At 32.6% G+C, this 23,003-nt stretch overlaps 1 protein-coding gene across 1 annotated transcript; it reads left to right on the top strand.

Annotated features, from left to right (window-relative positions):
• Positions 1 to 331: 331 nt before the first annotated feature.
• Positions 332 to 22,183, top strand: LOC118040556 (protein LUTEIN DEFICIENT 5, chloroplastic). Its single transcript, XM_035047515.2, has 16 exons — positions 332 to 641; positions 787 to 958; positions 1,051 to 1,270; positions 1,387 to 1,458; positions 1,557 to 1,667; positions 2,059 to 2,250; positions 2,389 to 2,550; positions 3,230 to 3,325; positions 3,397 to 3,498; positions 4,051 to 4,083; positions 4,186 to 4,266; positions 4,363 to 4,445; positions 8,787 to 8,918; positions 18,971 to 19,031; positions 19,168 to 19,233; positions 21,686 to 22,183. The coding sequence occupies exons 1-16, from the start codon at positions 530 to 532 to the stop codon at positions 21,872 to 21,874; spliced, it is 1,884 nt and encodes a 627-aa protein (XP_034903406.1). The 5' UTR covers positions 332 to 529; the 3' UTR covers positions 21,875 to 22,183.
• Positions 22,184 to 23,003: the final 820 nt, after the last annotated feature.

A 23,003-nucleotide genomic window follows, 5' to 3' on the forward strand; every position in this document is an offset into this window, starting at 1 on the left:
GACCATATTGGTTCCTCTTTATTATTTATATTGGTTCAACCTCTACCTAGTTTACTTTAAAACTTAGCTCAATTCAATACATTTTATTGTTGAAGTGAGAATGTAATAAATATTATTTTTTATTTGAATATATATATATTTTTTTTCAAGAAAACCGAAATGCCAAATGTAGCGTAAGTTTATGACACTGTGAAAAGTTTTCAGCGGGCAGCACGCGGTCAACTGTCTAATCTAATGTAAAAATACATGTATAGCAAACACCTATCTACTAAACCACTGTACTTAAAGCAAAGCCTAGCTTAGGTATATTTGGTAGAAAGATTCCAAGTGGAATAGTTTGTTCTGTAGCGGTTAGAAATCGAGGAGCGCCAGCCAGTAATGATAAGAAAGGAATGATATATAGATGTTGTCTTGTGCTCTCTTGTCTGGGCAGCGCTGATAAAACATACAAACACTCGCACCATCCGATGATGTTCGTATGAGCAGTGTCATTGGAACTCTGTGTCTGTCACATACAGAGGACAAGTAAATGGCTGCCAATATCTCTCTCCTTAACGTCCCATCATCATCATCCATCTGTGTTCATAAGCTTCAAATCCCACCCATCATCACCTCATCTTCATTTCCTGCCATAAAAAATGGTAGTCACTAATACATAATTGACTATTAATTCTTCTCTTCTTTAACTTCACTACTGACTGCTGACACCTTGATATACAAAATTACCATCTAATCTTTTTCTATGTTTATACCTAAAACTTTTTCACTAATTTTGTTTATGTTTAGGAGGGAAATGTAAATTTAGTAGCATTCTAGCTTGTGCTTCTTCTTCAAATGGGAGAGAGCCGGATTCTGTGGACAATGGCGTGAAGAAAGTAGAGAGGATTCTTGAGCAGAAACGACGGGCTGAATTGTCTGCCAGGATTGCTTCTGGAGAGTTCACAGTGCAGCAATCTGGGTATTTTATCTTATTATGCTTTTAATGTGCTAGCGGGTTAATTTTTGATAGTGACTACGATTTGTTCCTCTTTTATTTTTCATTCCAACTAGTTTTCCATCTGTATTGAGGAATGGCTTGTCAAAATTGGGAATTTCAAATGAGATTCTGGACTTTCTATTCAAATGGGCTGTTGACTTGGACAAAGATTATCCGAAGATTCCAGAGGCGAAAGGGAAAATAAGCGCCATCAGGAGTGAGCCCTTCTTCATACCCTTGTACGAGCTTTACCTCACCTATGGTGGTATTTTTAGGCTGACTTTTGGACCCAAGGTTTCTTTCTTCTTGTTCTAATCAGATTTCTGAAACCAGTTGTAGCTGATTACTTAATTAGAGGGCATGTTATCAAATCAGTCATGGGTTTTGGTCCATCATTTTTTTGTTTGCAGTCCTTTTTGATTGTTTCCGATCCTTCCATCGCCAAACATATACTGAGGGACAATTCAAAGGCTTATTCTAAAGTAAATTGTTTTCCATCTATTCATTTACCTTTTCCTTCCTTCTTTTAAAAGTTGATGTGCGAGCATTTTCACTGACATTTATTTTACTTGCTATGCAGGGTATCCTAGCAGAAATTCTAGAATTTGTCATGGGAAAAGGACTCATCCCAGCAGATGGGGAGCTATGGCGTGTCCGAAGACGTGCTATAGTGCCCTCATTGCATCAGAAGGTATTCTAATTACTTTACAGGTTCAAGATTAACTCGTTGGTGCTTTGATTTTATTGGTCTTTATTCACACGACAAGACTCTGAATGTATAAAGTTTCTCTATTTATTGTCATAGAATGCCAATGCAAATATTAAGCTGTTCACATGATGCTTATGCTTTATTTAGTGAAGAGTTTAAAGGGAAAAAAAAGAGAGTTCAAAACACCAAAAAATTCTTTGGCACCATACCTTTACTCATGAGGCATATGACTAGCAAGATCTCTGACAAAATGTAGATGTAGAAACTATTTGATCCATTGAGCTGCTTCACCTTGGGTGAACCTCAAAAGTTCTTTCTAGACAGTCTTCAATTAGTTCCTTTGGTCATAGATTTCATATACTTTCATTTGTAGTATGTAGCAGCCATGATTAGCTTATTTGGAGAAGCAACAGATAGGCTTTGCAAAAAGCTAGATGCAGCTGCTTTTTATGGAGAAGATGTAGAGATGGAGTCCCTCTTCTCCCGTTTAACACTGGATATCATTGGCAAGGCAGTATTTAATTATGACTTTGATTCACTAACAAATGATACTGGAATAGTTGAGGTACTTTCTTTGCTTTCTATTTTATCTTTATTTTCTCAAACCTCATTATTATTTATTTTTCACTGATGTGCATTTCATTCGAAGTTGCTGCGTGTTACTGCTTAACACATTTAGTTTCCTCTATTTCGACTTTTGCAGGCTGTTTACACAGTTTTGAGAGAAGCAGAAGATCGAAGTGTTGCACCAATTCCAATATGGGAGATCCCAATTTGGAAAGACATTTCACCAAAGCAAAAGAAAGTTGCTGCAGCACTCAAACTGATCAATGATACACTTGATGATCTGATTGCTATTTGCAAGGTAAAGATGACAATTATTTGAGCAGCTTTGTGCTTTAGTATACAAGTAGGTGTGTGTATATTTATATGAATGTAACTGTGATGCAACATATCCATGGATATGATAGCAGTTAAGAACTTCTTTTGATTGATCTCATTTGATTTCTGATGGTGCAAAGATACTTATTTTGGAGGCATGTAAACAGGAAAAAATAAAAGCACAGGCTGTTCAGTCAGCACTTGTTAGTATGTTAACAATTGGAGGCTACTGCCATTGGGAATAATTAGTCCGGAAGTTAGTTATTGACTGCTTGTTTTGTGAAAACTGCCTGTCTCACTTCACTTGAATCTGTCATGTGGAAATGTAAACATGATTTCTATGAACGTGCTTATGAATCTGTATTTGACAATGATATTGCATTGTTGGTTCCTCGTTCCTGGAAACTGTAAATATGCTTTGATAGTACTAAATTCATGCCTACTTTGACATATCTGGAAGTGTTAACATCTTTCTTGTAGACGTACCTAGATCAAGCTTTGAATTGGAATTCCTGACTCACCAATTGGATTCACCTATCTTGGCTAATCTTAGCATGCAGTTTATCAGTAATGTTGTAGCACAAACTTGATTCACATCCTAAACTTGATTAGTCCTTGTGCTGTTTTATCTCTACTTCATATGCTTATGTGTGCATCTGCAGAGGATGGTTGATGAAGAAGATCCACAGTTCCATGAGGAATACATGAATGAACAAGACCCCAGTATTCTCCACTTCCTGCTGGCATCAGGGGATGATGTATGCAATTTTCTAATCAAGTGTTTGCTGATAGCTCAAATAAATGCAAATTTTCTTACTGCCATTTACAGGTTTCTAGCAAGCAACTCCGTGATGACTTGATGACCATGCTTATAGCTGGCCATGAAACATCTGCTGCAGTTTTAACATGGACCTTTTATCTCTTATCAAAGGTAATGCAAAGTCAAGGTTTAGTGATGTAGGAATTGAGCATGCACTTTAATGCTCTTTTGTATACACTCTTCTTTCTTCGGTCACCTCTCTTGACACCTGTTTCATGAACATACAAATGTGATTTCATTATGTTGCTCATTTTCTTTATTGCATTTTCATTTCCTAAGTTTATAATTTCTTTGAATTTTTTACCAAATTTTCTATGTTATGTTCATGATTGTAAGTTTTCAGTGAAGCTTGGTGGTGGTTGTTGTTCATGATTCTAAAGTTTTTCTTGCACATTGCAAATATAACAATGCATTTTTTTAGAAAAAAAATGATACATTGAGCAAAAGAATTAATACATTGCCAATATCTTCACTACCATCTTGAAGCCTTCTAGTTTTTCAACAATTTTTCTTTTTTGGAAAATATATTATTTAAACATTATGCAAAAAAATTAGCTCATTTAACTAGGATCAGATGCATACACTAGTAAGCATTCACACAGGCTCAAAATATAGGATGATTGGAGGTTATTATCATAATTGTATTCTTTCTTATGGTTGCAGGGGCCAATAGTTATGTCCAAGCTCCAAAATGAGGTATCTTAGAGTTTCATGCACCGTGCTTTGAATCTTCCAATCCTATGATGTTGATTGTGTTTTGTGATTATTATCTTAACTATTTCTCTTTGTAATATTTAGGTTGATTGTGTTCTAGGGGATCGATTTCCAACCATAGAAGACATGAAGAAACTAAAGTACACAACTCGAGTAATTAATGAAGTAAGAAGATTAACATTATTCTTTTCATATTTATTTTCTAGTGAATATTTCTTAACACATTATGGCTTGAAGTCTTATTTCCCAATTTTTTTGCAGTCATTGAGGCTCTATCCACAACCACCGGTCTTAATTCGTCGCTCTCTTGAGGGTGACATGCTCGGAAAGTACCCCATAGAAAGGTAATTTCACTAATGCACAATCAACTCTGAATTTTTCTGGTTATTGGATATGCATTTTTCTGTCACTTTCTCATCTAGAGCATGACATGTTTCATTGAAATTCAGGCACAACTGAGAGAGTAGATTGTGGTATCTAATCGGAAAACATAAATGCTAATATGCCTTATAAATCCCAAAATTAGCTAGTATCAGAGTTTCAAAAGCATTGTTGTCAATATTTTTGGATTCAAATCAAATTATTGTGAAGATGGAGTAAAGATTTTCTACTAAGAAAACACATGGCGTATATCCAAGAGGGATTTTAATTATAGAAAGTAAATTGTGGAGGTTTTTTTTTTTTACTCAAGGATATGAAACAGATTTTATTGAGCTTTTCCTTCATTTTTTAGTCTAGAGTTTTGTTTTCCATTGTTAGTCTAAATTTTGTTCTCTAATCCGTATTGTATTGAAGTACTTCATGTTAATCAAACAATAAACATAAATTCATACCTTCATGAAGCCATGTTCAAATTCCCAGGACCTTCTCGTTGAATCACTTTCAATTGCTCTCCACAGTCCCCAATACCTTTCTATATCGTTACACCTGTTGTCGTGAAATCACTATAATGAAAGCACCTGTCCAAAGCCAAACCAGAGAATTTCCAAGAGAAAAGAGTATCTATGATGTTCTTTTTCTCCATGCCCGCACATGGTTTTCTACTATAAGTTATTTTTTTTAAAAAGTAAATTATAATTTAGTCTTTTTAGTTTTGAAAAGCATGAGTTAGTCCTTAATCAAAATTAAATATTAATTCTTTTTAAATTTTTTAAATTATCATTTTTTAAATGCTTTTAATTTTGTTTCTAGTTGGTGAGATTGTAAAATTTGATTAAGGATGAAAGACATAGAAAAAAAAAATTGTCATGAAAACCAACAAAATTATTAAGTTACAATCAAATATTAAAACACATGGACTCAATATTTAGTTTTTTAAATTAAATAGACTAAGTAATTATTTTACTAATTTGTAAACTTAGCCACACACGAATCAAATAATAATTTACTCCTTGTTCAATGACTTCTTTTACCCTAAACTATTAGGGTTTTGGCACATTGAGGTCTGTATTGTTAATTTGGTTACTTTTATTATTCAACTATTATGTTTTGGGAAAATATTGTCTCTTTGCTTGATTTAACTTTGATCATTTAAAAAAATCATTTTTTTTTTAAATTCAAGTTTTGGTATTTGAAGTTGAAAATCTTCAACACGCTAATGAAAATTGAATATACTAAAAAAATGGAAATTTTCACATTTTAAAGACTTTGTGAGATCAAGAAGCATTTTTTTTTATATTTTTCTTAAATATTAAATATTGAAAAAATTGAAAAAAGTAGAAAAAAATTTGGGATGGTCCCAAATTTTGTCAGCAAACTTAATAAAGGTTAATTTTAAGGAACATTTGTGCAAACATTTTGAGAATCACACTAATGTTATCTTGTAAATTCACATAACCTTCTTAGTGCTTCGAGATAATTCTAGTCTAGTTTATATTTTTCATAATTTATTGAACTTGTCTTGCTCCGAAGATTAAAAAAAATAAAATTTTGACTTCAATTTTTTTTGAAATTATTTGTGAAAATGAATTAATTTTCTTTATTAATATCTATAAAAAAATTTCAATTAAAAATGTCAAAATATAAATTTCTAAAAAGGGGTTCTTGGTTACTATCAAAGATCAAATTAAATGGAGGTATAATATTTCCTCAAAACATAGGACAAAACTAATCAAATCTGTATACTCCTTAATATGCCACAACCTTAATAGTTTAGGGTTAAAAAGGTCATTAAACCAAGTATTTTTTTTAAGAACTTTGCCTTTTAATTTCGTGGAAGACTTTGGAAGTAGTTCTGGAAGGAATTGTAACTAACTTGCTGCGTGGTTACATATAAAATATTTTTTCTTTGAACAAGGCATTTTTATACTTGTTTTTCAAATAAGGTAGTTTATGCAAAATAAGCTTGTGGAGACAAAAATGGTTAAAACAAATTCAAATTAAAAAAGAATGCTATTGCAAAACAAATTCTTCTACATCTAGTTTCTCGTTACATGGAATTGAAAGACAACAACTAAAATAAAAAAAGAAAGGAAGAAAAAAATACAAATTCAGCTTATGAGCGATGTCATATAGAATTGGATGCAATTAATTAATGATCCATACTCAAAGTTGACATTCAAAATTTTTAGTTATACCTTTATGATATAGAGATATTTTGAATATGGAAACATAACAGTTAACATACAAAGAAATTTTTTCATTAAACACTCTAAAATACAAAACATAAGAGGATAGATTCACTACTCTAAATATATAGAATAAATCACCACTTTAGATATATAGAGTTAAGGTATAAGTTCATTTCTCATAAAAGAGATACAAAACTTGATAGTTTGTTAATAGACCAAGTCAAAGACTTTCAATTCAAATATTTGCCAAAGATTCCTATATATGGTCTGGATCATAAATGTATACTTGGAACAACCGTTCAAGTATAGGGAAAACCCAAATTAACATAATTAAAACTAAAATAAATGACTTTGACAAAAAAAAATACTAGACAAATATTAACTAACACGCATTTTTGACTTTCAAAAAACATAAACAAACACTGAAAAAACTTAAAAAACTAAAACAAACATGACTTCCTGAAGAAAACTCCAATATGAAAAGATCACATTCTGGACTTGAAAACCACATATTGTAAACTTATTTTTTCCATGCATCCAAAACTTCACCCATTTGCATTGCCAATACAAACTCAAGTAACCCCATATCAATAGGACATTAGAAGATTCATGTGCCATGTTCCCTCGGTTGAAAAAAACTCATCCTCGAGTTCAAATAGTTCTTTTCCTGATGTCGTGGAAGTCCAATTAAAACATTTTCATGATCCTTTATGCAAGCCTTGAATTAGAATCCTTTAACATCAGTTACATTACTTTTCATGTCATAGATGTCTTTTAAATTATTATGAAAGAACAAATCAATTCTCTCATCTTTTGATTGCTAGTTGTTTTTCTCTTATTTTTTTCGTAATGAAATTTTTTACCTATCATATTTGGGCCTATTTTTTTTTTTATTGCTACCTATTTTATTTGAAATAATTTATGAAATTAATCTTTTATTTTAATTTCATCATCTTTTATTTTTTTATCTATTAGATATGGTCTTCATTTTTTTATTACTATTTTTTTTTATTTGAAATAATTTATGAAATTATTATTATTTTTTTAATTTTATTTCCTTCAACTTTTGTATCTATCAGATTTGGCCCATAATTTTTTAATAAAATTAAAAAAAATAAAATATTAATAAGTTATTATCCAACTTAATTTCCATAACATAGACAAATAGTGAAAAATATTTTATAAATTAATTTTCATAACACTACCAAACATAAAAAAAATAATTCTTTTTTTAAAAATTCACTTTCCATAAAAATTACTTTTAAAAAAGAAATTTAAAGAAATTACTTTGCAGACAAATATAGTCTAAAACTAAAAACTTCTCTCTCTCATCCTACAGTAGCATAAGTATTGTGTCATGCCAACACATGGTTTAGATTTAGATAGTGTATAACTTTGTTATTTGTCTTTTCTAGACAACCAGACTATTACTAGCTAAACAAAATATCTCGTAATATGAATTGCTTGGAAGTCGTAAAGAAACCTTTTCTCTCTCTTAATTGAAATCATAGCCATTTTGAAAGAAAATAATCTGAATGTCCAGTTTGCTTTTGCCAACTTTTGTTATGTTAGTAGGCCAAAAGTCTCTCGAACAAGTTACAAATATATTTTGATTTATGATCTAAATAGGAGAGGTTTTTAACAAGTTCTGAGTAGTGGTTTCAGTAAGGCAATGTCCTTCTATTTTAGAACACATGGATCTAGTAACACATTTAATGTATTCCCATTAACTGTATCACTAAAGTTCTCTCACTGCAATCAATGTTCATTACAAACCTATATAGGTACTAATTGTTTGTTATCTCATCAATAGGTTCGTTCCTTGTTCCTAAATTCCCAATCCACATTTCATTATTCTTATTAGTACAAATGTTATTATGATGCTTCAAAATTAGACTTCTGCTAGTAATTATATTCCCTAAGAAGTTTTATTAAGGAAGATGATGTTTGATTAATTTTACTCAATCTCATTTATACCGTCATTTTTCTATGGAATTCTTGCGCAATGACTTTCAGGATTTGCCTCATAAACATTGATTAAAATGCTAAGGTTTAGTAACAAACAACAATATTGATCGATGCAAAAGTTAATGTTATTGTCTTGTTGGTGGACAGGGGTGAGGATATATTTATTTCAATTTGGAACCTCCACCGCAGTCCAAATCTCTGGGATGATGCAGATAAATTTATTCCTGATAGATGGCCTTTAGACGGGCTCAATCCAAATGAAACAAACCAAAATTTCTGGTATGCTGCCCAATGTTATCTCATATTGCATGAATTAAGTGGATTTCACCCATTTTTTACTTCATCTATGACTTTATTACATCATGTCTACAAATAGAATGAAAAGGTGGCAAATTTCAATTTTATTTATTCTAATAAGTTTGATTGCTTCTAACAAAATCACGTAAATGATGCATAGCTCTCTAGTAAATAGTTTGCATACAACAAATTAGGAACTTGATTGCAAGGGAGAAAAGAAAAAGAAAACCCAGCTCTATTGCAATTTGGAGAGGATAAATTTGCATATGAAGAATATCAACAAATTGAGTTAGTTGAACACACTACAAAGATGGAACTGCATAGTGTGATTAATCTTTTCAGGACTAAGTTTCTGAGCAAAAAGGATTAAAATCACCATATATCCTTGTACCAAATTGATTTGGTACCAGCTCCTATAAATAAAAAAAGCTATAATTGGACCCTCTACCATACAGAGATGTATGGTGATTTTGATCTGCCAATTAAGTTGTTAGATTGGTAATTATTTTGCGACTATTATGTGGTCATGCTCACTAATATTTAGGCTGTCTATCTCATTGAAATATTTTATTGCAACATTGTGACTTGATGGCTTTCTCAATAATCATTGCACAATATATTTTAAATGGTCAGTTACTATACACCCTTTAGTGTCAAATTATCATCTAAATCACATGATTTCGTATTATTATATTTTTACATTTTTAGTCTTTTCTAACTCATTGTATAATTGTCATAAAAAACTCACAATCTTGCTAATGAGTTGTAATTCAGTAGGCATGATGCATCTTCATAGCCTACAAGACTCGAGTTAAGATCTCCTTGTAAACCAAATAATGAACAATTAATATTTTTGTTGGCCATGATAGTGTGATCACGACACTTAATTGAAATGAACTTTCATTTTTTTTTTTTTCATTTTTCTTGCCATCAACCATCTTCATTTTTTTTCCCTTCATTTAAGTCACAACTGTGTATAGAGTAATAGAGATTGTAGCAGTTCTCCCATTTGGAATTCAGGTTGAAGAACATAAGTGAATAACTGATATCTCCTTGTAATTTTTTAATAGATCATAGTTCTTTGCTTAAGCTTATGAAACGGCACAAAAACCTTTATACCATGTCTGTAAGGTTTTAGGCTTAAATGAAACCGATCAACTACTTGTGAGGTCCTTTTAATCCTCCTTTGTTAGCTACATGCACCATCCCTGTTGTTCCTTGAATTATTCTCCATATAATTTGATCATATTCACCTTTTTTAATTCAAATAAGAGTCAAATACTTCAATTGGAAAGTCTCGAGCAAAATAGGGTTTGTGATTGATGAGGTTGAGCATATAGAGTCTCACATTGAAACATTATTTACAGTATGGTAGTTAGTATTGTATCACAAATCAGCAAGTAAAGCCATTTGTTCTATTCAATTGGTGCCTCTCTAGTCATACACCTCTCAATTAGGTCCTCAAATATTTATTGAAAATGTTTGCTTGTCTGTTACTCTATGGACGATATGCTGTTGAGACTCTAGCTCTAATTTTCTCAAAGAACAAAGTTCCTTCCAAAAGGATTAGGATCCTTCTCAAAGATGATTGTGGTTGGCATCCTATAAAGGGATTGCTATGAAGCATTTAGGTACTGTTGGTGTAGATAAGGTTGAGACATTAATGAAATGGGCACATTTAGTCAATCTACCATCAAGCACAAAGCTCACTTCTTCCATTAGACTTTGACAAACTTTCAATAAGATCCATGATGATGTCAGAGAGCAAAGCCTTAGTGACTAGTAGAGACTGCAAAGGGTTTGCAACAAATTGACTTGTTAGGTTTATAGGTTGCTCTAACAAACCACATGATGTGTTTCTATTGTTTCTTCCAAGAGACTAACTCACTGACCTTGAGTAATTGTTATCTTCCAATGGCCCCTTGTAACATTCCTGTGTAATAACTTGATAATGTTTTGTTGAATCATAGGAACCTGTCCACTACTAACTAGCCCTTGACTTGCAACCAACTAGCCCCTTATGCTCAATACCATGATGCCATAAATAAGTATGATATGAACCTGGATTGGCTTCCAGTTCTTGGGATAAGAGTCTAGATGGTAGCATCTGCTTCCTAAGATGCTCTAAACCTGTCTATTAAATCAACATGTAATGAGGGGATAAGTAATATAAATTATATCTTGAGACTTCACCTAACAACTTAATTTATTGAGTTGAGATGATTATTTGACATAGTATCAAAGCCTAGTTGACCAAATGATCACGAGTTTGAATCTCACTACTCCCATTTTCTCTTCTAATTAAAATTAATTAATATCACAAGATAGCATGCGCTTGTGCAAGTTTCAAGCCCAAAAAGATTTTACTTGGGAGTGTTAGAAAATAATATAAATCATAACTTGAGACCTTAATTAATATCACAAGATAGTGTGTGCTTGTGCATGTTTCAAGTCTAAAAGACTTTTACTTGAGAGAGTATTAGAAAATAGTATAAATCATATCTTGGGACCTTATCTAACAGTTTAAGCTATTGAATTGAGATGATTATTTGACAGGAGTTAGTAAGCTAGGTCACCAGGTGATCTGAAAGGTGCAGTAGCCCACCAGGTGATCCTTTCTATTCTTGCAGATAATTTCATAGTCAAACCCTAGAAACTTGTCAATCACATATGTTGATTAGTGATAATTATCTTGTGCGCATGCAAGTATTTGAGGCTTTAATGGTTGGTATTGATCCTGAAATTGATGACAACTAGAACAACTGCCAACGTCTCTTTCATAGGTTGTGGTGGAACTATTGAACCTAGGAGGCATAAGAATTAATTGTGTAAGGGAAGAAAAATGGTTTGGAGACGATTTAGGGAGTATTTTTTATGCATCTTTATTTTTTTTATGGAAACTTAGTTTGTTTCCCTTGAGATTTTAGTTGGTAATCCTTTTTCTTGTGTTTTAATATAAAAGAGTACAGGAAAGGAAGTTGGAAATTTTGGTGAGTTTGATATTAAGGTTATTCAAGTGTTAGTTTTTATTGACTTATGTAAAATATTGTATGCTTTTCCTACTTTTTATTTACTTATTTAAGTGTTAAGTTTAGATCTAAAAAATCTTTTAGTGCTATTGGTTTGTCGTTTGTGTTGGCTACACCAAGTTTTTGGTATCAAAGCATGTCTTCAAGGCTCGGGAATATGTATTGATTGTGGCAAGACTAGGGAGTTTAAACATGAGATAAAGGGATGATCTTATATTGGATTGTCAACATAAGTGGCTTACCTAAACATGGTAGATGTTGTGTTGAGAGCAACCTATTGATAGTAGTGTGCTGGGAAAAAATCGACTACATGAGCAAAGTTTTGTCCAAAAGGAAACATGAATAAAGGCGTGGACCTAGAGGCATGGAAAGATAGTTTGCATGCCGTGAATGATGATATCAATCCTTTTCATGATGATTTCAAAAGCGAACTACAACCACTAGGGTTGCATTGAGACAATGTTGAAATGTTAATCCAAGTGTGTCACCATCATAAGTAAATCATGATTTTGAGATCAGGGATTAAGATGGATGTTGCTGGCTTTGCTAGTTAAAAAGGTCCGAATCATCTTTTAAATTGGTTATGATGGATAATTTCTTTGACTGCATATATCTTGTTACAATGGTGTTTTTGATGGTTGGTGGGACAGGTTAGAGGAAATGTGGTTGTCGTCAGGAATTTGATGGTGCGAACATAGCAAACTAATTGAAGGAAATGTTCTTATCTGATGCTTACAAGTAGAATTTGTTATAGAGGTTACCAATATATGTGACAAAGGTCATTTATTGGAGGTTATAGAGGTTACCATGAGAGATTTTGATGAGTTGTATTTGCAAAATGGTTTGACATAACCCGAAAAAGTTGTTACATCTCAATTCTTGTTGGGGAAAAAAATTTAATTTGGGGTCATTTATTGGCATATAGGGTTTAGACTGTGGAGGGGGCTTATCAATTTAGCAGGAAAAGCTAAAAGAGCATTTGTAAAGAAGACTTTTGATGAACGAATGAGTTTTATTGCTGCTCAAGCATCGAATGCTATTTATGAATCCAAAACAGCATGGATCTTATCCAAACAGCTTTGCAAAGGCCACAAAAATTGATTTGGATTGTTATAAGAGTGACCTCCAAATAAACAAAGGGCTTTATATTCTAGATAGCTGTATCTTATTGTATGGTGACCATTGGTCTCGTGAACGTCTAAAAAAAAGGCAAGATGGAAGAACAAACATGGTTGAGGCAGAAGCAGGAATTTCGAGGATGGTGAATCTGAATTGTATAGGTCACGTGGTAAGGATGGTAAGAAGATTGAATTATCTCTTACGGTTGGGGAGAGATTGATGTTGCATTAGGTAATGATGTCTAGATAGGTCAAGTAAGAATGACAAAGAAAAGGCACATTCTGGACTGGTGTCCAATGTTGCGTGAAGCCATGTATAACAGCAATAGATGCTGCTAGTACCAAGAAGCTTGGTTCTCAAGAAGAGGTGAAAAAGCTAAATTTTGTTTATTTGTGAGAGAGCTAGAATTTTTTTCCAAGAAAAAGAAAGTCATAGAAACATGTTTATTAGATGAAAGTGTAAATTGTTTTCTTGGAAAAACATGTTTTTTATTCTCTAATTTAGTTCAACTAATTCTTAATTTTCATTTCTTTAATTATTATATGAGAAGGGAAAAATTTGTTCTCAAACTATTATATATGTCCTAATTGACTCCAAAAGCTATCTATTCCCTCCACCAAAGTACCCCATTTATTGAGATTTTACTCAATTAACCTTTATCATGAATTATTAATGAATGCGTTAATTTTGCCATGACTTATATGTGCCTTTAACTTTAGCCTATTTCTGGCATGAACTTCAGGCTCCCTTAAATCATTGTGGAGTTAAAAATCAAACCATGTTTGCTTGAGCCTTTTAACACACAAAGGGATGAAAATCTCTTTTTATATTTGTTCATTCACATGCATCATGTGGTTGAGTTATAGTAGAAATATTTACTTGTCATGAATATTTAGCCCCAAATGTTTTATGAAGCATCTGTTTAGTGCCAAGGCCTAACTAAAACTAAATGCACATGTGAATCTCATGAAAATCAATAGACTTTTCAAGTCGAGGTAACAATAGGAAGTTAATTGAACCAATCCTTAGAAAAGGAGCTCAGTTTGGACAATCAATTGATAGGGACTCAATTGGGACAAACATAGTTTGTGGGTAAATCAATCCTTTTCTAGTTATTTTAAATGTAAGCCAAGGAAATCTTTTTTTTATCATCTGGAAAATTTGAATTCAATAAACATGATTCCTCAATTCGTAAAATGATTCCTTAATTTTCCATGAAGTGATGTTTTTAGAAAAACATCTAAGCTTGATAGCATTAGCAAAATTTTTAACGTGATAGGATTTTTATATTATGTCCACATTTTGCTTAGAAGGCCTAGGTTAAGGAGTTTAATGACATTCATCAAAATTGTCCAAATATAGTTACCAGAAACATGGAACATTCATATTGTGATATTGGATTTGAGTAGGATAAACTTGGATCAATTCGTGGATTAGGAGGGTAAGTTTAATTGGTACAATATTTTAGGTTGTTGCATGCTTAAACCATAATATTTTGATTTAATTTTGAGGGAAAATTTCAAGACTAGTGATTTTTCAAAGAAGTAGAAATATTTTTTAATTATTACAAGAAAGATAGCATTAAGCCATGAATTAAAATGTTGGGTCATTCTTGCTAAAAGAAAATAGGTTGAATTGTTATATGAAAAAGGTCACCTAATTTAAAACAATGGGCCGCCCATATGCTCCCAAGTTTTGGGCTTTAGATAACTTGCCATCAAAGACTAAGGGCTTGTTTGGCCCATGCATGTTGTGTTGTGCTTTATTATGTTGATGCAAGAATTTTTTTTTCAATGCATAGTTTTGTTACTAAATATAATTCTTGATTTGATTATTGGATTGAGCTGAAACTTTGCTAGGAGATTCTAAAGGTTCTATTTTTTATAGGGTTAAAATTTCACAGTATTGAAAATAAAAAACACCTTCCGGTAATGCCCATAAGTTAATGTTCGGCATTTGCTGTATTTTCCTAGTTGGCTTAAGATTTTTGTTTTTTATTTGGTTTGAAACTCTTTTATTATCTTTCAAGTTTTGTTTATGATTTTTATTATTGTTTTTTTCTAGGCTTCCTAGCTTGTTTAGGTTAATTTTTAGATTTACTTTAGGAGTTGTAAGCTTCTTATAAAGGTAGATTACTTGGACAAAAAATATTTAGTAATAAAATTTCAAACTAATGTTTCTATGTGATCCATTTTTTAGTATAATTTTGTGTTCTTGTGCTTGTTGTCTTTCTTGTGTTGTTTTCATCTACGCTAGTTAGTATCAAAGCCCAACTATCCCAAGTTATTGCTTACCATGTGCTAAAATCCTAAGTTATTTTGTTTGTTGTATGTTTTGAAATAATAATAGTTGAAAGAAGTTGCAAAGCAGAATGTTTTAAGGTAAGAGGAGATGAAGAGGTCCTCTTTCAGAAGAGAAACATTAGGAGCTGGTGATAGAAGACATAAAGAGACAAATATCAAAATTAAAAAGAGATGTTTAGGAACTAGTGATAGAAATCATGCAAAGACAAATTGCAAAATTAACTTGTCGGTTGGAGGAGGTGAGGAGCCTGGGAGATCATGGATCCATTATGTGTTTTGGAAACCCGTTTCAAAAACATGAATAAAGAGAGTAAGTTCTTAATCAGGATGAGTATCGTGGAGATTTTGGTGATTTGTTTATGGTAAGATAGATGTGAATTGATATTCTCCACCAATTTATGATGATTATGTTGATGACTACATCATAACAAATGACAATAATGCTAATGATATCATTGATGATGTTCTTGTTGATGAGATAGAGGTTAAGTGCAAGGAAAACATAAAAGGTTCTAAAAAAATTATTGATTTTGACTATGTTGATCATTTGGTTACAAGGTTATTGTTATCACAAATGTAGATGTGTACATAGGTTATATGAACACTACACATTGATGAAATAAGTATAAGATTTGCAATTCATTACTTTAGAAGTTAATGGAAAATAAATAATATGTAAATTGTTGTCTTTTATACAAATTTTAAGATGAAGAGTTTGAAGTTGATGTCAAATTATTATATACTTGAAGAGAAGAAAGAAAAAAGGATGAAAAGTCTTGATTGGACATCTATGAGATTGAGGCATGAACAATTTGAACTCAAAGAGAAGTTTTTTCCACCACAAGGACACCGATGTAGAAGATTTTTTCCCCTTACATGTAGTTTTATGTTATTAAACATAATTTGTAATTTAACCATTAGATTGGGCTGAAATTTTGTTAGGAAATTCTAGAGACATTGTTTCATATAAGGTTACAATATCACAGTAATTGAAAATCAAGAAGACCTTTCGATAATGCCCATAAGTTAATGTTCAAGATTTGCCATACTTTTATAACTGGTTGAGGATTTTTTTATATTTGATTTAGAGCTCATTTATTGTTTTTCAAGCTTTGTTTAAGAATTTTAGTACTTATTATTTATTTTTAGGTTTTTTTTATTTTGTTTAGATTATTTTTTAGATATATTTAAGGAGTTTTAAATGATCTAGAGAGTTAGACTATCTGAATAGAAAATATTAAGTAATAAAATTTCAATTTATGATTTCTATGTGATTCCATTTTTAGCATAATTCCGTGTTTTCTTTCTTGTTGTTTTTGTTTGTGTCATATATTGTGTTGTTTTGTGAGATTGGACATATTAAACTATTTAATTATGAAAAATTATGCTTTACTAAGACAAAAATCATCTAACTTTGTAGTAATCTATTGCTATGTTGTTTGAATTGAAATTACACATCACTAAAATTTAAGAGATGTTTTTTTAAGAAAAGAGATTTTTTAAGAAATTGAAATAAATTATTTGAAAACATAAAGCCTTGTATTTATAGTCGGTTGAGTGTCTTGTAATTAACGTAGAGTCTATATGTGTTGTCTTTAATCCTAATGGAAATCATTGGGAAAATATGGTCTTTTGTTGGGTTTTATTATGCAAAATTGTATTGATTAAGTTACAACCTTTTCTAGCACATCTTTTTGTAAACAATAAAAAGGTGTAAAACTCATTGGTTCTTCTTCCATTAGTGGGATTCCATGATCATGTATCCTTGCACGAGGCAACCTAGTAAGCTCTGCAAAAGCTGCTTGATACTCAACAAGTATTTTAGATAAGCTAGAATCTTGTTTTTTGATTTGAGATAGGAGACAACCTTCTTGTCCATCATTTTTTGGCTATGTTGTTGTTCTTTAGTCATTTCAAAAGTATTTAATAGAAGTTTATTCATATACTTGATCTCTATAAATTGTAGACTAGCATCAGTAGAGCCTTGTAAAACTAGTTTCTTTTCCATCCCATCTATAAGGAGACCTCAGGTCTTTGTTATTGGACACTACATCTCCAAAAATAAATAGCACTAAGCCCCCAAAATCATGACATAATTTTTGAGTTGCACTATAAAAACATTTCCACAAGGGCTTCTACAGGTTTTAGATGGAAGTGTAGCCTTTTGACCATATTTATATGCAAGACCTTGGTGTTAACTCAGCCCGTTACCCTAAGGGTTTGAAAGCTAGAGAAACCCTTAACGGTGTTAACAAAAACATGATTGACTTCATTCTCATACACCTCTATGTCATAACAATATTTGCCTTATTTTACCTCTTCTATAATGGCATCTTATATATGAATGCTTGCTCATATATTTGTGGTTTAGGGACACTTTTTCATCACAACAATGAGATTTCTTCTTGGCCATTTTATCCTTTAGGTGGATATTTTTGTGCAAACCAATACAAATACCTTTACTTGAAAAACTCAAAACCTCCAATTTATTAAAAATAAATATATTTGAAAAAACAAAGTGAATTTTCATATTGGATTCAAATCCCTTCATTTTTTCATGGTTTGGTTTTTTAATAAATTAGGTTAGATTTGGCTTTTTCATATGAGGGTATGTTTGCCAATTTGGATGAAAATATATGAGATAAAATAGATTGGAGGATGACCATATATTTATGGATAAATTGGAAGCAATTACACTTGTAGGGGAAAGCTGAAGACTAGACATAAATATTAAAAACTAATTGAGCTAATTTCCTATTTTTTTAAATCAAAGTCAATATGTTTGGTGGCTTTGCTTTGGTTGTAAAGCAGTTTGGGTTTTCTAGGCTGGTTGGTGTTTGTGGTATAGTTTGGAGTAGGTAGGCCTTGTTGGGGTTGTTAGGTTTGTATTTGAGGTGTACTTTGGGTGTTTTATGTGTTGTTGTCTTCTGGTATGTGTTTGTTGAAAATGATGTGGTGTTCTGGTGAGAAATGGAATTGTTCATGTGGCTGTGGAACTAGATGGTAGTTCTGGTGATAAATGGAACTGACCTTGTGGTGGGGTACTAGAGGGTGGTTGAAGTTGGTTGTGTTCTTCGGAACCATCCAGGCCAAAGTCTTCTTGTAGGTTTTCTAGGAAATACATGGTCACTGGTCATTTCGTATGCTTTCCAAGACCAGCAAGATCATTATTAGTGCATTTTTAATCAAGTTATGTAGTGTTCCACAACATGTCTAATTCTTCGATATGGGACTTGAGGTCTGCTGTTTTGCCACAAGTATTTAATGGCTGCTTGAAGCTTAATACCTCCCCCAAACCTACTAGGTATATATGTTACGTAGTCCTCGCAAGTTAAAGCAATCCGACCCAGTGACCATAGGCCTTCTCAAAAGGCATCGTCATCTAAGAAGCAAGAGGCATGCGTAATCTCAAAAGTGTCCTAACTTAGCTTGCATTATGGACTTAGACTGTAGTTATTCTCAAAGAAATTTTTTTTTTCCAATTATAGCAGCTATTTTCACGTTGCTATTTTAGTCAGGACGACATAATATCTAATCCCCATCCTTATGCAAGTCAATGACACACCATTATACATTGTTCCAGCTATTTGCCCTTCGGTGGAGGACCACGGAAATGCATAGGTGACATGTTTGCTTCATTTGAGGTAATTTGTTTCCGGATGGATTCAATAAAACATGGTTTACTGTCATATTATCCTTTACTGGAACCTGTGATGTTTCTCATTCAATCGTTTGTGATTTGCAATGTAAAAGCTAATTGTTCATTACACTGATTTATAGGCTATAGTGGCCGTTTCCATGCTTGTTCGGAGATTTAACTTTCAAGTGGCACTTGGAGCACCACCGGTACGTCATGTAATTTTGTTGCTTGAATTGACTATAGTTAAACATTTAGTATAAAGTCTTAACTATAAATTAGTTCCTATAGTTTAATTAATTAGTCCCTCTTTTATGAAAAATAATTCAACACTTGTGGTTTTGTATCGATTAATTACTTAGTATCTCGTCATTCTTCCTTGATAAATATGGTGACGTGGTGTCATTAATTTAGTAGTTTTTTCAAAAAATGCCCTTTCTTCTAATTATTTATTTCCTATCACCTATTTCTCTTTTATTTTCTGATTAATAAATATATAAATTGAAAAGAAAAAGGAAAAGAATTTTAAAAAAATTATTATTATAATTAAGAAAATCCAAGCTTATGCCTTTCGAACTCCTTTAGATTTCAAAATCCAGTCATCTTTTCCTACAAAAAATGGAAAACCAAAAAGAAAAAGGAAAATAAAAAAGCTCAATAAAGGTCCCTGAACAAATAGACAACAAAATTAGATTTCAGATTTCACATGCCAAGTTCTGCCCAAAACTTATCAGTGTCCATTGTCAATCTCATCTTTTTACCTCGGAGTCACCTCTTCTTTTTGCCTTAGCCAGTACAATAGCAACCATTGCCAGCCTTTATTCACTTCTTCATCTTCACCTCTGTCTCTCCCTCCCCTCCTCTCTCTTCCATTGCTAGCACAACAATCATCACCATCGGTAGGGATAGAATTAAGTGAATTTGTGTGAGAAAAGCAATTTGCTATACATGTTGAGATGGAAACATTAGTTCTTCCTTGTATATGTAAATTTCAGTGGAACTGTACAGATTTCTAACAGTTTAGTGAAATCCTATTACATGATCTGGGGTTTTGTTGTGGTTTCTCTACTTGTACTTCTTCGATATGGCGGTGAGGATGGAGTATGGAGTGAGAGAAATGAGGAGAGAACACAGAGGCTATCTAGACATGAAAAGAGTCTAGGTATTTATGTAAAAGTAACAAATCTGTTAGGTAAATGCTGGTAGAAGGACTGTCAAATTATTTCTCATCATAGAAAGAACTAATTTATTCATTTCAATAAATTAGAGAATAATTTATAACTAGTTCAAACATAAACTTAATAACATGGTATTCTTTGATGAGTATAAAAGTTGGGGAAATTAATTCAACTTGTCTTTAAATTTTTAACTCATTCTCTGATCTGTCTCTAGTGAAGCATAATTGTTCCCAAGATCATTCTCCTAGTAGATATTTTCATGCAAACTTGCAGAAATATCAACAATCCAAATGTTAAATTAATTATCTTAAAGGTTAGTGAATTAATGCGCCAAAAAATTAGCCAAAAAATTACCATGAGCTTTTCTTAATTTAAAAAACTCAAATAAAAAAAGGTTATAAAAATCATAAAGAATTTGATCACATCCTCTGAATCTGAACCTGTTAAGCTTGGCTTCACAAAATGAAGCAGAAGGTAAGAAGCAGGGGAGGAGAAGAGAGAAACAGAGAATTAAGAGTTATTTCTTTCGTGCCCTTTATGTAATCCTCTCCACCCTTGTATACTCCTTCCGACATGCATTACATGTGTCCATGCACTTGCCGACCACCCTTAAACTGCACTACAATGACTATAATAGTTGTACAATACTTCCCCAGCTGTGACAGAAACCATTGTCCCATAAGTTAGGACCTAGAGGCTAGTTTGTCTTCCTATTTATCTTGATTAAAAAAACATGCGGCTAGCAAAAACTGTATTTGGTAAGTATATCTTGCTAATATTTTTCCAATCAAAACATAGCCCCCAACACTTATATGCCTTTGATCACTTGAGTCTAATGTCGCTAAAAACATGTCAAGAGTAGCTTTACAGGTAAGTTCCCACGTTAAAAAAAAGCGTGACTAATTAATTTTAGGGCAAACTTACCAAAAGTTCCCAAACCAATATAAGTATTCTTTGTTGGGTCTCCAACCTATTTTCTTAATTTCATTTGAATCCCCAATGTGTCAATGCATTCTCAATTAGGTCGATCTGTCAGTTTCAGTTAACAAAACCGAACTATACCCTTCATGCTTTTTATATAATATGTTCTATCACTGTCAGTGTTCTAGGAAATTCATGGGTTATTTTTTTATTTTTTTTGTATAGGAAAAGAGAAATCGTATGAGTTTTGCTTGATTACTCAATAGTTATGTTAACTGAAACTAATGGAAATATCTAAATGAGATCCATTGCTGCATTGTGGATCTTATTGAAACAAAAAATAGGTTGCAAATCCAATTCAGATTGCTCCTATTGGTTTAAGACTTTGAGGTTTGCTTCATGGAGCACTTAAAACGATTTGTCATCTAATTGTACTCGTCAGTCTGTAGAACATCATATAATTACACCTGTGTTCAAATCCAACCAGAATCTTAAAAGATTGGAAAAAGGAAAAACAAGATGGAGTATTTTATATATATCTGAAGAAATAATCTTTCTACAGGTTAGAATGACAACAGGAGCAACAATTCACACAACAGAAGGGTTGAAGATGACAGTCACACGAAGAACAAGACCTCCCATAATGCCAAAGTTGGAGAAGACAGTGTTTGAAGTGGATGAATCAACTAGTGGTCCTGAAGGAGAGACCCGGCTGGGTCCGAAAAGTGAAGTTTCTTCTGCCAATTCCTGATTGCTATCTTGTTAAGATCAGCTACGCACCCTATCGGATATGGCTGTCATGGAAAGGAAATAGGAATAATAAAGTAAACGGAAATTTAAAGGATTCCCCTTGAGCAGTTTGAAGGTTTGAAAATACGCATCCATCCTGGAATCGGTTGGGGTTCATTTCCTTTCAAGACATATGTACAAGTCCCCATATTGGTGGTGTTTATTTCCAAATGGATTACATCATGATCTATACCACTGTATCAATTCCCTTTCGAGTAAAACGATTGTGGGCAAAGACAAGTTAATACGCATCGATCGCGCCTTCATTTGAGATCTTTCTAACAAATCGGACAGACGATGGATAATGTGTCTAGCAAAAGCAATATTATCCCATGAATTAGGGACCTGATTACTGCATTTTGCAAGCAAACTATCCTGCAAACTTTGGACACATGTACCATGCACAGCATCTTGTATGCCCTGCTTGGTGAGAAAGACAAATGATCACCCTCCTACTCGAAACAATTGCCTATAATTCAGTTTTTACGAGGCAACCACGCATCAATCTTGACCAAAAAGGGAGGAAATGAAGAAAATTTATGGAGTTGGGTACATGCTTATTGAACATTCCTACATGATGGATTATGATATGAACCTTGTGATTGGTCATGTAATCCACATGTAAAGATATCAAATTCTAGGAAAAGCTAAGTAAATTAGTTTGATAGGACTGCAATACATGTATTTAGACACAAATACTACCCTCATCCAACGAATATTAATTTGTGAACAAGAAGTATAAGGATGACATCACAAAATTAATTGTTTTTCGATAAGTTGTTTTATAGTTATTTAAAAAGGAAGGGAGAATATCTCACCATTTACGCAACAAAGTTGCACCATAATGTTTGTCGCACGTCAAAATCCGCGCGGCATCGGCTGGCGATTTTTTATTGTTGTTTGTGTTTTGCTTGGTTCGTTGGAGTTGCCACCTAGTATTATGGTCACTAGGAACCTATGGTCTGCGAGAGTCTGAGTAAGGGACTAGTTGTGCAAGGGGAAGACGCATCACCCCCAGTGCACCCTACCTAAGGTAAGCTGCATTGTTATTTGATTGTTTTTCTAGGTCGAATTTCTATTCGTTGGTCTTT

The sequence above is a fragment of the Populus alba genome, chromosome 13, assembly GCF_005239225.2.
Source record: "Populus alba chromosome 13, ASM523922v2, whole genome shotgun sequence".
NCBI classification, from domain to species: domain Eukaryota; kingdom Viridiplantae; phylum Streptophyta; class Magnoliopsida; order Malpighiales; family Salicaceae; genus Populus; species Populus alba.

Coding starts and splice junctions, on each gene's coding strand:
- LOC118040556 (XM_035047515.2), top strand. CDS start 530: ATGGCTGCCAATATCTCTCTCCTTAACGTCCCATCATCATCATCCATC. Junction 1,459..1,556: donor ATTCAAAGGCTTATTCTAAA/GTAAATTGTTTT, acceptor CTTGCTATGCAG/GGTATCCTAGCAGAAATTCT. Junction 4,446..8,786: donor GGAAAGTACCCCATAGAAAG/GTAATTTCACTA, acceptor GTTGGTGGACAG/GGGTGAGGATATATTTATTT.